At 40.3% G+C, this 12,884-nt stretch overlaps 1 protein-coding gene across 2 annotated transcripts in view; it reads left to right on the top strand.

Moving 5' to 3' along the window:
* The window catches only part of KIF26A (kinesin family member 26A), a 98,177-nt gene that overhangs the window by 41,875 nt on the left and 43,418 nt on the right, over positions 1–12,884 (top strand). For both annotated transcript variants that reach the window (XM_085225724.1, XM_085225725.1), the window contains one exon: positions 9,105–9,271. In XM_085225724.1, the coding sequence (XP_085081850.1) occupies positions 9,105–9,271 (167 nt within the window). The remainder of the gene's footprint in view (positions 1–9,104; positions 9,272–12,884) is intronic.

Consider the following 12,884-nt stretch of genomic DNA (forward strand, 5'->3'; position numbering starts at 1 on the left):
GAGTTGGAAAGGATCCACAAGAGTAATCAAGTCCAACCCCTGGTTCCACATAGGACCACCCAAAATCTAAACCATATGTCTGAGAGCAGTGTCCAAATGCTCCCTGAGCTCCCAGCAGCTCAGGACCATGCCCACTGCCCTGGGCAGCCTGTTCCATGTCCACAGCCCTCTGGGGCAGAGCCTTTCCCTGACCCCCACCTGACCCCCTTCTATGTAGCCCTCCTTTGGGCACTCTCTAACAGTTTTACATCCTTGTTATCTTGTGGCAGTCACACTGCACTCAGTGCTCGAGGTGAGGCCACACAGCACAGAGCAGAGTAGGGCAATCTCTCCCCTTGTCCAGTGGCAGTGCTGAGTCTGGCGTATCCCAGGGTATCATTGGCCCTTTTGGGTGCCAGGATACACTGTTGACTCCCACTGAACTTGCTATCAGCCAGAACCCCTAGATCCCTTTCTGCAGTGTTGCCTATAGTCTCTTGTTCCCCAATCTGTAAATATGAGCAGAATTACCCTTGCCCAGGTGCAGAATCCAGCATTTACTTGTGTTAAATTTTCTGTAATTGCTAACTGCCTAACCCTCTGATTTGTCAAGATCTCTCTGCAAGGCCCCTCCACCCTTGAGGGAGTCAGCAGCTCCTTCTAATTTAGTATCATCTGCAAATTTATTTAGTATGTGTTTAGGTGTGTCTTAGATTACTGTTACGTGTGTCAAACCTCTTTGAAACTTTGCCCTTCTTTGTCCACTCATGTTTGGGAAGTTCTGGAGTTCCTCATCATTGGCCTGGCGTTTAGCTTAGTTACCTGAAAGATCTTTGGGACATCTGCAGGGAATCATGGCTGTTTCTGCATCTGAGTTGCAGAGTGTCAGCACGGGAGGGTAAGCACTGAACAGCCATGAGAAAGAAACAGCAGCACCTGCACGTCTCCTTCCCTAATTTGAAAGGTTGTCGTCCTTCACCAATTATCACATAGTCTGAACTGTCCCTTAGAAACTTATTGCTGCTTAATAAGCTTGCTGGTGACGAGGCCATATGCTTTAGATTTTGTTGTACTGAAGAACCAGCTTTCACTTCGTGTAACTAGGGCTTGTATCTCTTCAAGTGAGACACTAGTCAATGGGTGCCTTGCACTTGGTAGCTGTCAGGCAAATTAGTCCTGAGGGATGTTCTCTTTAAAGTAGTTAGGTGTAATATATAAGCAGTTCAAGCACGATTGAAAAAGAAATTAGGTATGACAGTCTCTGGCCTCTTTTGTCTTTTATTTGCTGACATTGTATGTCAATTAGTGTCACAACATAATTACAAAATAATGTAATAAAAAGGAGATACAATTCTTGGAAGCACGATGATTCCGTTTTACAAAATAGAGAAAGCAAGACACAGTGAAACTTGGATTGAGTTGCCTGAAGTCACTGAGAGATTTTGTTGCAGCCTCGGGAAGGCACTGCAAGTTCTGCTTCAAAGATTTGTGTGTGTCCTGTGTTTTGTTGCTAGAGACACATCTGGCCTGTGGAAGTCAGTCCTAATGGAAAAGCATTTGTCTTCTGGTAGGAAAACAAATCCTAAGCTAACAGAAATTTGCATTATTATGAGCTTGTTAATGAATTCCTTTGCTTGCTCGTATCAGCCTCTGACAAAAGGCAGGGATTCAACTATATATTTGTCCATTCGAACAAACAGTTCATTTTTAATTTTGACCACAGTGGTAAATTAAAACACCCTGAGCAGTAAACAGCAATATTTTTTTTTTGCTTTGGAAGCTGTAACTATTGCAGTGTCAGCAGGGATGGTTCCAAGTAACATTTTCTGATGCTTGCCTGGAGGCATTAGAAGAAACCGTTCCTTTAGTCTGGCTGTTTTAAATTGATTGTACATGGAGTGTCTTGACTTTGAGAGTGTGCATGTGTAGCAGAGTCTGTGCCCTTCCTGACCCTTTCATGTCCCCCCAGCATTCCGAGTGGTGGCTTTATGTGTACAAATAGGAGAGTAACGTTTACATGTTTGGTGGTCAGAGAGCTATGAAGGAGGAAAGAAAAAAGTATTGCTTGCCTCTTCTTTCTGCACTGCTGTTCCACATGGCTGAGGTGTGAGGTCACTTGTGTGGGTACTGAAGTTTTGGCTTTGGAGGGCTGAGTCAGAATGAGAGAATGCTGTCATTGCAAAGGTGTGGGAGCAGGGGAGCAGCAGGTTCATCAGTGCCCCCTGGCACCTTTGTGCTTTCAAATCCTTGGCTGCACACTTTCTAGCCTGGGAACACAGGTAGACTGAAAGAAGGAATGGACACTTCAGAGATTAAGGAGGCCAGCCCAAGATCTGCCCACAAGTTTTAATAAATCTCTGGGACTAAGGAGCATGGTTTATGTGAGATATAAGCCAGGGCGAGTTCAGGAGCCTGTGGCTATAGAGGAACTTTCTTCTCCATTCTTGTACTGCAAAAGACATCAGCACTGGAAGCATGTTGGATATCCATATCCATTCATTTGAAGAGTGAGGACAGTCCATGAAACATAGTCTGCATGATTTTTGGTAGTGAAGATAGAAATCCTCAGTGTGTGGTAGTAATTCAGATAGTAGACCAAAAAGTAAGAGCCCCGAGGTTGCCTTTGGATCTCCTGCAGTGTTTTCTGTCTGACAGGCATTCCTATTTCTATTTAATTCTACTTTTCTGTGATTTTTTTTTTCTTCTCCTTTTGCCTCATTTTTAAAGATAAAACAATAAGCCAGGCATTAGCAACTCTTGTAGCTGTAAACCTATTTCAAGAAAGGGATATTATGCTCTGTGTTTGATTCACATTGACCACACAATGCTCATAAAAGTCTGAATGTACAGGGTTAGGCATTCTTGTTACCACTTTGCAGCTGCGGGTTATGAAACAACTACAGTAGTGTATTGTGGTTGTAAACTACTCTAGTTATTTTATAATGAGCCCCAACAGAAACATTATCAAAAGGTAGTATAAAGTTTGTCCAGAACACGTGTCATTTCAACTGACGTATACTGCATGGTTAACTTTACGTCATGCTAGTCAACCTGAGAGGGAGTTATTTCACATGGGAGGCATATGCTTGGGGGGTAGGAGGATTTATAGTGTAAGCATTACCCAGGTGGAGATTTATGCCGTGTTTCCTCCAGTTAGTAGGTCACAGAACTTTGGAATGAAACATTTAGGGGGGAATTATTGTTTTATCGTGTACAAGCAAGAGCCTTAATAGACTGCAAAATCATTAGATCAAACAGTTCTTACATTTCAGTTTGCTGTGATGTTGTAGGCCAAAAGTGGAAAATAGAAGTTAAAGCAACTACTTAAATTCTGCCTTTTGGCCTGCAAGTCAGAAAGGGGTAAAAACAGGTTGGTGGTGGGAAAAAGAACAGTCCCGGTAGAGTATCAGTATTGATGTTGCTAGAGCTTCAACTGCAGTTTACTAGTGAAGTCCTGCTGAATGCATTCACTGTGGAACTAGTTTTTGGAAAGATAATATTGAGTTTTGATTGCACAGGTGTCTACCAGATATGGGGTGATGGTTCTGTAATTTTTCTTCCTTCCCACTTCTGCGAGTTTCTCCTTAATGCTTGTGTTTAGATGTTGAATCTGATTACTCTCTTCTGCAGTTCTCTTTAGCTTTCTGGTTTTCTTTTACCGTCATAGTGCTGTCCAAAGATTGATCTATTTTTCTCTATGTAGATTTTTATATTCCTGTGTTTGCTTCTTGCCTGTCAACAGGCTTATGTTTTGCACAAGTAGCAGAGGTGAAGTGGCAGTGCCTATCTTGGCTTTTTTGGATCTGTGGACAAAGGTCAATGTCCAGAGAATGGAAATACTCAGAAAATTGAAAACATTTCAGCTTAACTTTTGGCTATGTACTTCAAACTTGTTAAAAGCTTGCTAGGGTTGTAATTGTCCTTTAGATGGTAATGACTTGACAGCATTCTATGTACCTGGAAATTTAATCTATGTCCAGCTTCTCTATAGTGTGATTTTAGACAAGTCTGACTTGTTTAAACATGGACAGATGTTTCCTGCCATCTGGTCACAGCAGGGAACCTGTGTGCTGGGAACCGGGGATGGGACAGGAGATGCCCTTGCCATACCCAGCACATCTCTGCAGCCTGAGGATGTCAGGTCACCTCTGTGGTCTCTCTGTCCTCACCCTGAGCTTTCAGGAACTTGGATTGGGAGCAGCCTGTGCTACAGTTGTTTGTTGTGGCCCTGTCAACCTTGGTTGTACGTGTAGATGCTGCCAGCCAAAATGCAGCACATCCAGCGCTGCTCCCACATCCTCAGGGTGGGCACTGGGACCCCAAACCCTTTCATCACTGATTCACTCAGACCTGCAAAACACCTGGTGTGACGTTCTCAGCCCTTGCCTTTGCTATGCTCTTACTGGCACCAGTCCCTGTATAGCTTCAGAGAGAAAGTAAAGGGAGGCAGCATTATAGAGCATTTTTGGAAATCCTTCCTTTGAGGATTGGCTGTTTTCCAGAGAGTTAATGGTTTTTATCACCTCCAGATTTTTCTTAGAGAATTGAAAAGAAAAAAAAAAAAAAAAAGCAGGAAAAAAAATACAACTCAACACATTAATTTCTGGATGGAGGCCTGTGACATTTAAAATATTCAGCTACTCTTTATAGTGACAAGTTTTTGATTTCTGCGCTTGGATTTGAGTGATTTATGAGAATGTAGTAAACAGAAGCACAGTTCCCGTTCAGCCACATGCTGGAGTCTTTTCCCTCTGCAGAATTCTCTGCTTAAAAAAAAACTTAGCAGAGTTACTCCTCTTGTTTTAGAGAAGTATTTTCCATGTATAGTCCCCAGAAGAGAATGGACTGAGGTGAGGGTGAGGCACTAGATAATTCTCATGCTTAAATTAAAAACAAAGCCCACTTATCTTAGTTGTACCCTTCAGCATCCATAGGCGACGCAGTCTGAAGCAGGAGTATGCAAGAGAGTCCCATAATCTTTGTTTAGTTTCCCTGCCTCAGGGCAAATGACTTGGACCTGAAAAATTTCCTCATACCTGAACTGGATTTTCTTGAACCGGTAACAGTCTTAGTGTGTGACTGCAAGGAGGGATGTACCCATGGGGCTGTTTCTCCTAAAACTTTGAAGTCATCCTTGGTTAGCTGTTGTCCTCAGGTATTCTGTTTTCATTTCTTTCCCATGATCCATCTTCTCTTTTCTTTGCTGGTCTCCCTGTGCTGAGGTGGGTCAGCCTCGGATATTCCATTTTCCAGAAGTACTGACACGATTCAGGAACCTAAATCTAAGAGGACGTTTGTGGGATTGCAGCTTGGAAATGCCTCAGGGCATGTCCCATTGGGCAGGTGTGTGCCTGTTTGGTCCAAATGGGCTCCTTACCTGATTTCCACCAAACATGCGGACAGTGTGCATGTGGTGCACAGAGTGCACAGAGAGGGGGGGGGGCAAAATGAGAACATGGCCATCAATGTTTGACCGTGTAGCCATCTTCCTTTTGGAAAGCTAATATGTTTTCCTGATTTACTTACCTGTGCTGAAACGTTGCTTTAGCTAGGGATACTGGATGTGCCTGTAGGAAGGTTGACCCTGTTCTCTTCAACAGCTGAGATGTAGCTGTATCCTGGAGACCTGAAAATGGTTGTGCTGGAAAATGCTTTCTCTTTATATAGTGCAAACAGTCCTTGAAATTAATCCTAAACTTGGAAGAGTTTGTTTGGCTTTTTTTCACAGCTTCTTGGTAAGAATTAATATCAGTCTTCCTGCAGTGTTTAAGAATGTTAATTAAGGAATTGAAGACTTCATGAAAAAGGTATGGATTGTATTCTGAGCTAGGCTTCTGATGAATTTATCTCGCTTGTCTTATTTTACTTTTTCCCCCTCTACAAGAGTTAATGGTTTCCCATTGTCCTCATTCAATGTAAATTTTATGCAAAGAGCTGAGGAAAAAATACTGTCAAATTTACCCAGAAATTGCAGTTTGAGTTTTTAAGAGTGTGTAATAATTCTAGGAATGACAATTTATCGGCATCCTGGGCTGTTCTATGATTCTGTGATCCAACTTAGATATGTTGGCTAGGAAATGGACGTTTGAAAAGTATAAACTATCTGCTCTCTGAAAAATGAGTTTAGGTTTGGATGTTTTGAGTTAGGTGTCTGATATGTCCACAGTCATTGGTCTCTTTTAGAAATGTAGGCTTTTAAGTTCTCATATAAATGAAAAAGTGGTGAAGAAAGCATGTGTGTTATTTGTTGCTCATGGTTTTTGTTAAACATGAATTGCTTTTATGGGAATTGACCTGTCAGAAGATGAGCGCTTACAAAAAAGCAAAACATGATCTGGTTAACAGATTCCAGTTAGTTCTTACAAATCTGGCATACTTTCCTGTAAAATTCCCCAAAATTTTCTGATAAATACAGTTTTTATCTTCAACTTATGCATATGTTAAAGTATTATAGGTTAGAAACATGCTACTTCTTCAGTATTCTTCTTTCAATATTTTGCTTAAATGTGATTTCTTTCTTTCAAAATCCTGCTATCTAATGTTGTCCTGTTAAAAGCAAATGGAAAAATATAAGTACATTTTGGGAATTCAGCTTTACCCTGCAATTTTTAATCTGAGACAGTGCACGTGACGAAGCGTTGTGGTTGTCTTCCTGGCAGAACATAAGGGAATATTCAAACACTAATGCTAGGAGTGGCTGCTGGTGGGGTTTCCTTCCCTCTTGTGCTGGCCTCTGAGTGTGCCAGTTCCTCAGTGTACCAGCTCTGGAGTTTCTCATCCCTTCTCTCCAGGAACCAGTCTTGCTCCACCTTGCTTCATCACTTTGCTGTGTAACTCTACTTTCATCACTCAAATTGCTTAATTAGGTGAAGCCTAGGGTAAAGTGTGGTGCTGTGTGCCAGTAACCACACAGGCCAGCTTGGTGTTATAGCTGATGCAGCAGCTTAGGTCAAAGATCCGAAGTCCACCTTTTCCTCATTGGCATTTGATTGTTTCTATGATGTGTCATGCGTTCTTCTTTTGGTTATTCTCTTATACATCTGGTGTATATTTCCTAATCCATAAATTTCTAAGCACTCAGTAAGCTCTTCTCATTAGCAGCATTTTACATCAGTTCGGGTAACTCAGAAGATAGCACATTTGAATCTTTCCCAGTCTGCATATTTTTCCCTGGGTGCCACATACTTTCCATGGCTGGCATAGGTCAAGACCATATGCTTTCCCTTTCAATTTGTTCATACTCAGGTACCTTCTTTATCCACCACTTCATCATCCTCTTTACTTCATCATTTATTTTCAAGCAGCTAATCACAGGAGCAGATTTCATTGTTTTCCAGTCATCTCATTTCTTGGCTGTCCATGTATGATGGTTCAATGTTGGTATCTCATGGCTGGTGTAGACAGACTTCATTTTCTGTGTGTGTGTGTGTGTGTGTGTGTGTGTGTGTGTGTGTGTGTGTGTGTGTGTTACTGGTGTACCATTTTTTTTTTTTGGTGTCATTCTTGATCTCTAGCAGTGCTTAGTCTCCTGCATTGCTAAGGAATCTAATCTTCTGGGACACGTGTATTACAAAGTGAAGGATTTTTGTAGGAAGTTATTTAAATTTTCAAGTTAGGCTTTCAGCACAAGTAACTTCACTAGGATTAAGTTAATTTGTTCGTATATTCATCTATCTCAGCATCAGATCTCTGAAATCTGGTCTACAAAAGTATTTTTTGTTGCAGCATTTTGTTGCAGTATGGTGAAGCATTCGTCACTTCTCCTGTTACGATAACAATGTTAGCCTTTGAAGTGCAGACATTCTGAAGAGCTGAATGCACTTCCTCCTTGTTGACTTCTCTGGGAACTAGGAATTCAGCAGTTAGAACCTATGGGAATGAGTCCAAATGAACCTCCAGACACTCAGCCAAGCATTGCGTGGTTGGCAGAGTTTTCCTGTATTTGATACCTAATAAGAGGGTTGCCTCAGCTCTTATGAGAGCATCTCTGTTTTTTCAGAGTATGAGGAAGTTTATTGTCTGTATGTAGGTGGGAGCGTCCTATTACCATGTTTATATATCTGTAGATGTAAAACATGATCTGTGGCAACACAAAATTTAAAATTTGGTGGCATCCCAAGAAGTACTTAATTGCATTTGTGCTTCATTATAAGACTGTCTCCTTTTCTGGAATTTATTTTAGCTAATTAGTTGGAAATGTCAAAGTAGCATTTCAGATGTCAGAAATATCATATATTATCATATGTGAAGCAATTACCTCTTCTGACAAATATTTATTGTGGTGTCGTCTTTAATTAAATCTTCAGTACTCCTAGACTCCTAGATAGAGAGCAGGTTCTTCCTAAAAGGAGTCCTTCCCAGCACAGTCAGTGAGTGTTTGACTGTGGGACTTAATTGAACTTGATTCTGAAAGAGTTAATTGCTAGGATGTATTGACATGACACAGTTTCACAATACCAATGTCTGTCATTTTGGCAAAATTGTAAAACAACCACCTCCCTCCAAACTCAGTCTCAGATGTTGCAGATCCGTTATGCTGAAGAAGATGCAACTCCTTTTGTTCTTCCATTGGAACTGTTTATAGGAGACAAAAGTGCCATGTACTTACCCATCTTAGCTGCACAATGCGGAATTGCAGACCTGTATATACTTTGTAAAAAATCAAAATTTTCGTTTGTTTTATTTAGTACCTGGAGTTATTCTCGTGGAAACTTCTTACAAGCGTGACTCTTTGGTTATTTCCTCTTAAGCAGATACATCTTGTAGATGACGTGCCACTGAGAAATAATTTCTGACAGTTATAACTGAACCAGATAAACAGTTCTGCCAGCTCCCAAATAACACTTTAAAACAAAAGGGTTCTGCTTATAGTTTTCCATTTCTTCATGCCTGTCAAACTGTTTAACTGTGCATTACCCGTCACAAAAGGTCCCTGTGTTTTTCTGCTTGTCTGCTGCAGTCATGGCACCAACAAGCGTCTGTTGGTACGCTTGTCCAGCTGTATCGCTCCTCAGCTCATCTCTGTTCATGCTCACAGTATTTGGAAATACTGCATGTCACTGTTCCCTGTCATGGCCATTCAGCATGAATAGTAACCTATATATTTCCTTTTATTTCTTTTTCAGGCAGAAACAGCACCAGAAAGTGTCTGGGATGGTCCCAACGTTCAGGTTAGCTCAGGGCAGAACAATTCCGACCCCATAGGACCCGGTGGCTCCGCAGCTTCCCAGAGCTTGGTGGCTCCAGCTGGGGTCTCAGCAGGTGCCTCGGCTGCAGCTTCGTTCTTCATCAGGTTTGTCACCTTTCTGTTTTTTTTGTAACTGCTTGTGCATTTCCAAATGGTTGTGAAATGTTCTTGAGACTTTTTTGATAGGTAGAAGGTGAGTGTTTGGTGCTGGTTGCTGAGAGGTAGAGTTGGTCACCTGTAGCTTTACACTGCCAGTGGGGAGCAGGGATGTGACACTGACATCACATATCTCTCGGCAGACTTGAGCAGGAACCTTATTTGACCAAAACCCAATCACATGCCTGTTGGTCTTTATCTAGTCCTTAATGGACATTTCTACCTGTAGCAAATCTGGTTTTCAATAGGTTTACTTGGAGAAAAAGCTAAAGTAACAAAGTTTTTACACTTGGATCAAAACTAAAAGAGGTTTTTATTTAGATTTTTTTTCAGAAGCATGGCCACATGTACATAGACAAGCTTTTTTTTTTTTTTTTTACAACACTGTTTAAAAACACTGTTTTTTAAAAACACTGTTTTAACAGCAGTTAAAACAGTTTAAGACTTTTATAGCACTAGGATAGTGCTAGAGCAGTCTTCTTTTTTTCCCTGTTCCTGGGTCTTATAATGAAAATAAACTGTTAGTTTTGTTTGTAAAACTTTTGTTGTAATTAGCACTGTTGACTAAATGCAATACGCTGTCAAGCAGATGGTATTTCAAGCAACAAAATTCAGGGCTTTGTACTTGCATTCCAAACTCCTTTTTAAATTCAGAACTGAACATATTTTGAGGCAATATTGAAAAAAACATATGTCTGTGAGTGACATTAAAGTAAAATTTATGCACTGAGGATCCTTTTTATTCTTGCAAAAATTGTATTGTTTCTTTTTCCTTAATTTTTTTTTTTTTTTGCAACATCTGAAAAAACAAATTTTAAATTGTAATCTGAAGTCAAAAAGAGCTCTTCAGAAAATAGCACTTGGGCAGATGAATGTGGTACGATGAGTCTGAACCATTAGGTACTTTGTACCACTATGCCTCTGTGTGCAAGAGGTAGGGAAAGGTCTGTTCCAAGTGTCGTGTGTGGAAGCTGGTGTGATGGGTCTGTGCTGCAGGTTTAAAGTCAACATAGAGAAATGTTGCTGATAGAGGATAATATGTTTTGTTTTAAGATAGTTATTTGAAGTTGGTGTAAGTGGAGAGGAAAATGAGGGGAAAAGCTCAAACTTTTTTCTTTTAGTTAGCTAAAGACAGGTGAATCCTTTCCATAATACCGACAGTGGCCAGCTGAACAACTTTTATTGTGCTACTGGGGGTATGAACAATCCGATTTAATCTACTGGAGTAGATTAAGCTCTGTGCTTTCACTGGAGAATCCAGAAAATAAAATAACACATTTAAAACTGAGAGAAAGAAGTCAGTGCCTAATAATCTGAAAAAAAGATCCCAAATATTTTCCTCCCAGTGATGCTTCAGTCACTGGTCAGCGAAACACAGTTCTGGTTTTATTGTAAAGAGACAGGTCCTTGCTAATGATTGTCATTGGCTTGACTGAAAGAGTCTTCAAGTCCTCAGTCTTGAAACAAGACTGAAAATGACATCACTGTGTATTGGATCAGGCCTTAATTGCTTCACATGAGTCTGTCTTTGCCTTGACTGAATCACGGTTTTATAGCTTTAGCAGCCATGTGTAGCTAAAATGTTTTAAAATCCATTAGTACCTTGCTTATTCCCTATGCATTTTTTCTGATCAAAATTCTCGTCATCTTAACCAAATAATAGGGCTGGTTGATTTTTTATTTTTTTTTTAGTTTTTTAATTTTTTATTTTTTACAAAGCACTTGTTTCTTTTAACAGTCACCCAAGTTAGTATTTTCATTATCTTTAACTATATTGCTGATAAATGCATTTCAGCATTCATTTCTCAGTCTTCTCAGAGCCTCTCTTAAGTGTGTGGTTTTTTTTTTTTTTTTTTTTTTTGATCCCTAAAAGCAAGCATTCATGGACAGTCTTATGAAGATTGGAATTCTCTCTCCTCCTATTTGTTCCCTGGCAGTCATATATACATTGAACAAGTCCTCAGGTGGATACCATTACCTAATCCTGGCCAGGCAGATCCATCTCCATCAACATTAATCTCCCTCTCCCACTGCTCCCCCTCTGCTTCTAATGTGTCCTGCTGTGAGAACCTATGGATCAAACTTTCAGTCCTGTCCTCTCCTCTCATTGCTGAACTGTATAGCCCTTGGAAGGAAGAAGAGGAAGTCTTCAGAGATGAGACAGGTGCTGGTAGAAGCTGGGGTATAGGAAGCTTATTCTGGAAGCGTTAAGTATTAGAATCAACAGTTCCAGAAGTTTTTCTTCAGTCATGGTGATCAGGATTGATTGATCTGACCTTTGCACGCCTATGTCTTTGTCTCTTTGCACCATCCAACTTGGAGCAAGTGGTAGAAGGTCATCTCTGCCTTGAATCCTTTGTAGCAGTGTCTTCTCTGTCCTTCACCTCTCATTCAGCTAAGCCTCTCTCAGCAAGCACCTTGAGATAAAAGAGGAGTCATAGCACTGGCAAATGCTGCAGTCCCTATTCATCATATTTTCTGATTATTCCCTTATGATCTTTCTCTCTGCAGCCACTTAAACTGTAAACTTAATAGCAGGGCCAGTCTGTTATTTGAGTTATGCAGAGCCTGGAACACCTTTTCCCTTATTTGCTTCTGGAATTAATACAGTTAATATATTGAAGATTTTACAAGCAATCTTCTTTTTTTCTTCTTTTTTCTTTCTTTCTTTTTTTTTTTTTTTTTTCCTAAACCATTCCCCTCTTCTTGTCTTTCTATTGAGTACTTCCATCTTTACAGGAATCCTTTTTAAAAAGTGGCTGTGGATGGGCCTTTTCCTTGGGAAGAGGGCTGTTTTGTCATAGAAATAAAGTAGCTAGGCAAAAATATGCATGTATATTAACTTTAGTGTATGAGGGTGCAGGGTTAGTTACTTCAGAAGACAAAGCCTTTGTAGCTTGCTTGTGGAAACTGTCTGTGATTTACTTAGCAGTGGCAACAGTAGATCATGAATAAAGGCGTCCAGTCTTGTTCTTCATGAAGCAGCGTTAACTGTGTTTGTACAGGTCTGAGCACAATTAGCTTTTGGGTTGTGGCGTGGTTTGCTGGCAGCACATAAATGTCTTTCAAATTAAAACTAGAATCTATATTCAGTGAAATGGCACCCTTTGACTCTTGCTTGTGGGCTGGCTCGTACCTGTGAAGTCAAGTCTGTGCAACTTTTTTGGTTTACTTGTTTGTTTTTCACTCCAGTTTATTCCTCAATGACAGTCATAGTTTGTAAGGTCACAAATTCAGAACACAGTAAAGCAATATTCATATCCTTATGTGGAAAAAAACTAATAGCTGCAGCCAGAGTCTTTACCTGGTGGTGAGAGATACATGGGGTTAAAATGAGTATCTTTAAGACGGTCTTTGTAGTGAGTGCATTGATTCTGTTAAGTGTATGGCAACCCAAGTTCATGCATTCATCCAAAGCTCTTTTTCATTTGAATGTCATATTTAATTTCTTTAAGCTTAATTATGCTCTGCTTTTCAAAATAAAGAAAAAAGAAAAACATTTTATTCATTACCTTGAAATGCAGAGTCCAGTGTGGAAGTGCTAAGTATTCAAAATCAAAGC

This window comes from Meleagris gallopavo, chromosome 5 (assembly GCF_905368555.1).
Source record: "Meleagris gallopavo chromosome 5, MGAL_WU_HG_1.1, whole genome shotgun sequence".
NCBI classification, from domain to species: domain Eukaryota; kingdom Metazoa; phylum Chordata; class Aves; order Galliformes; family Phasianidae; genus Meleagris; species Meleagris gallopavo.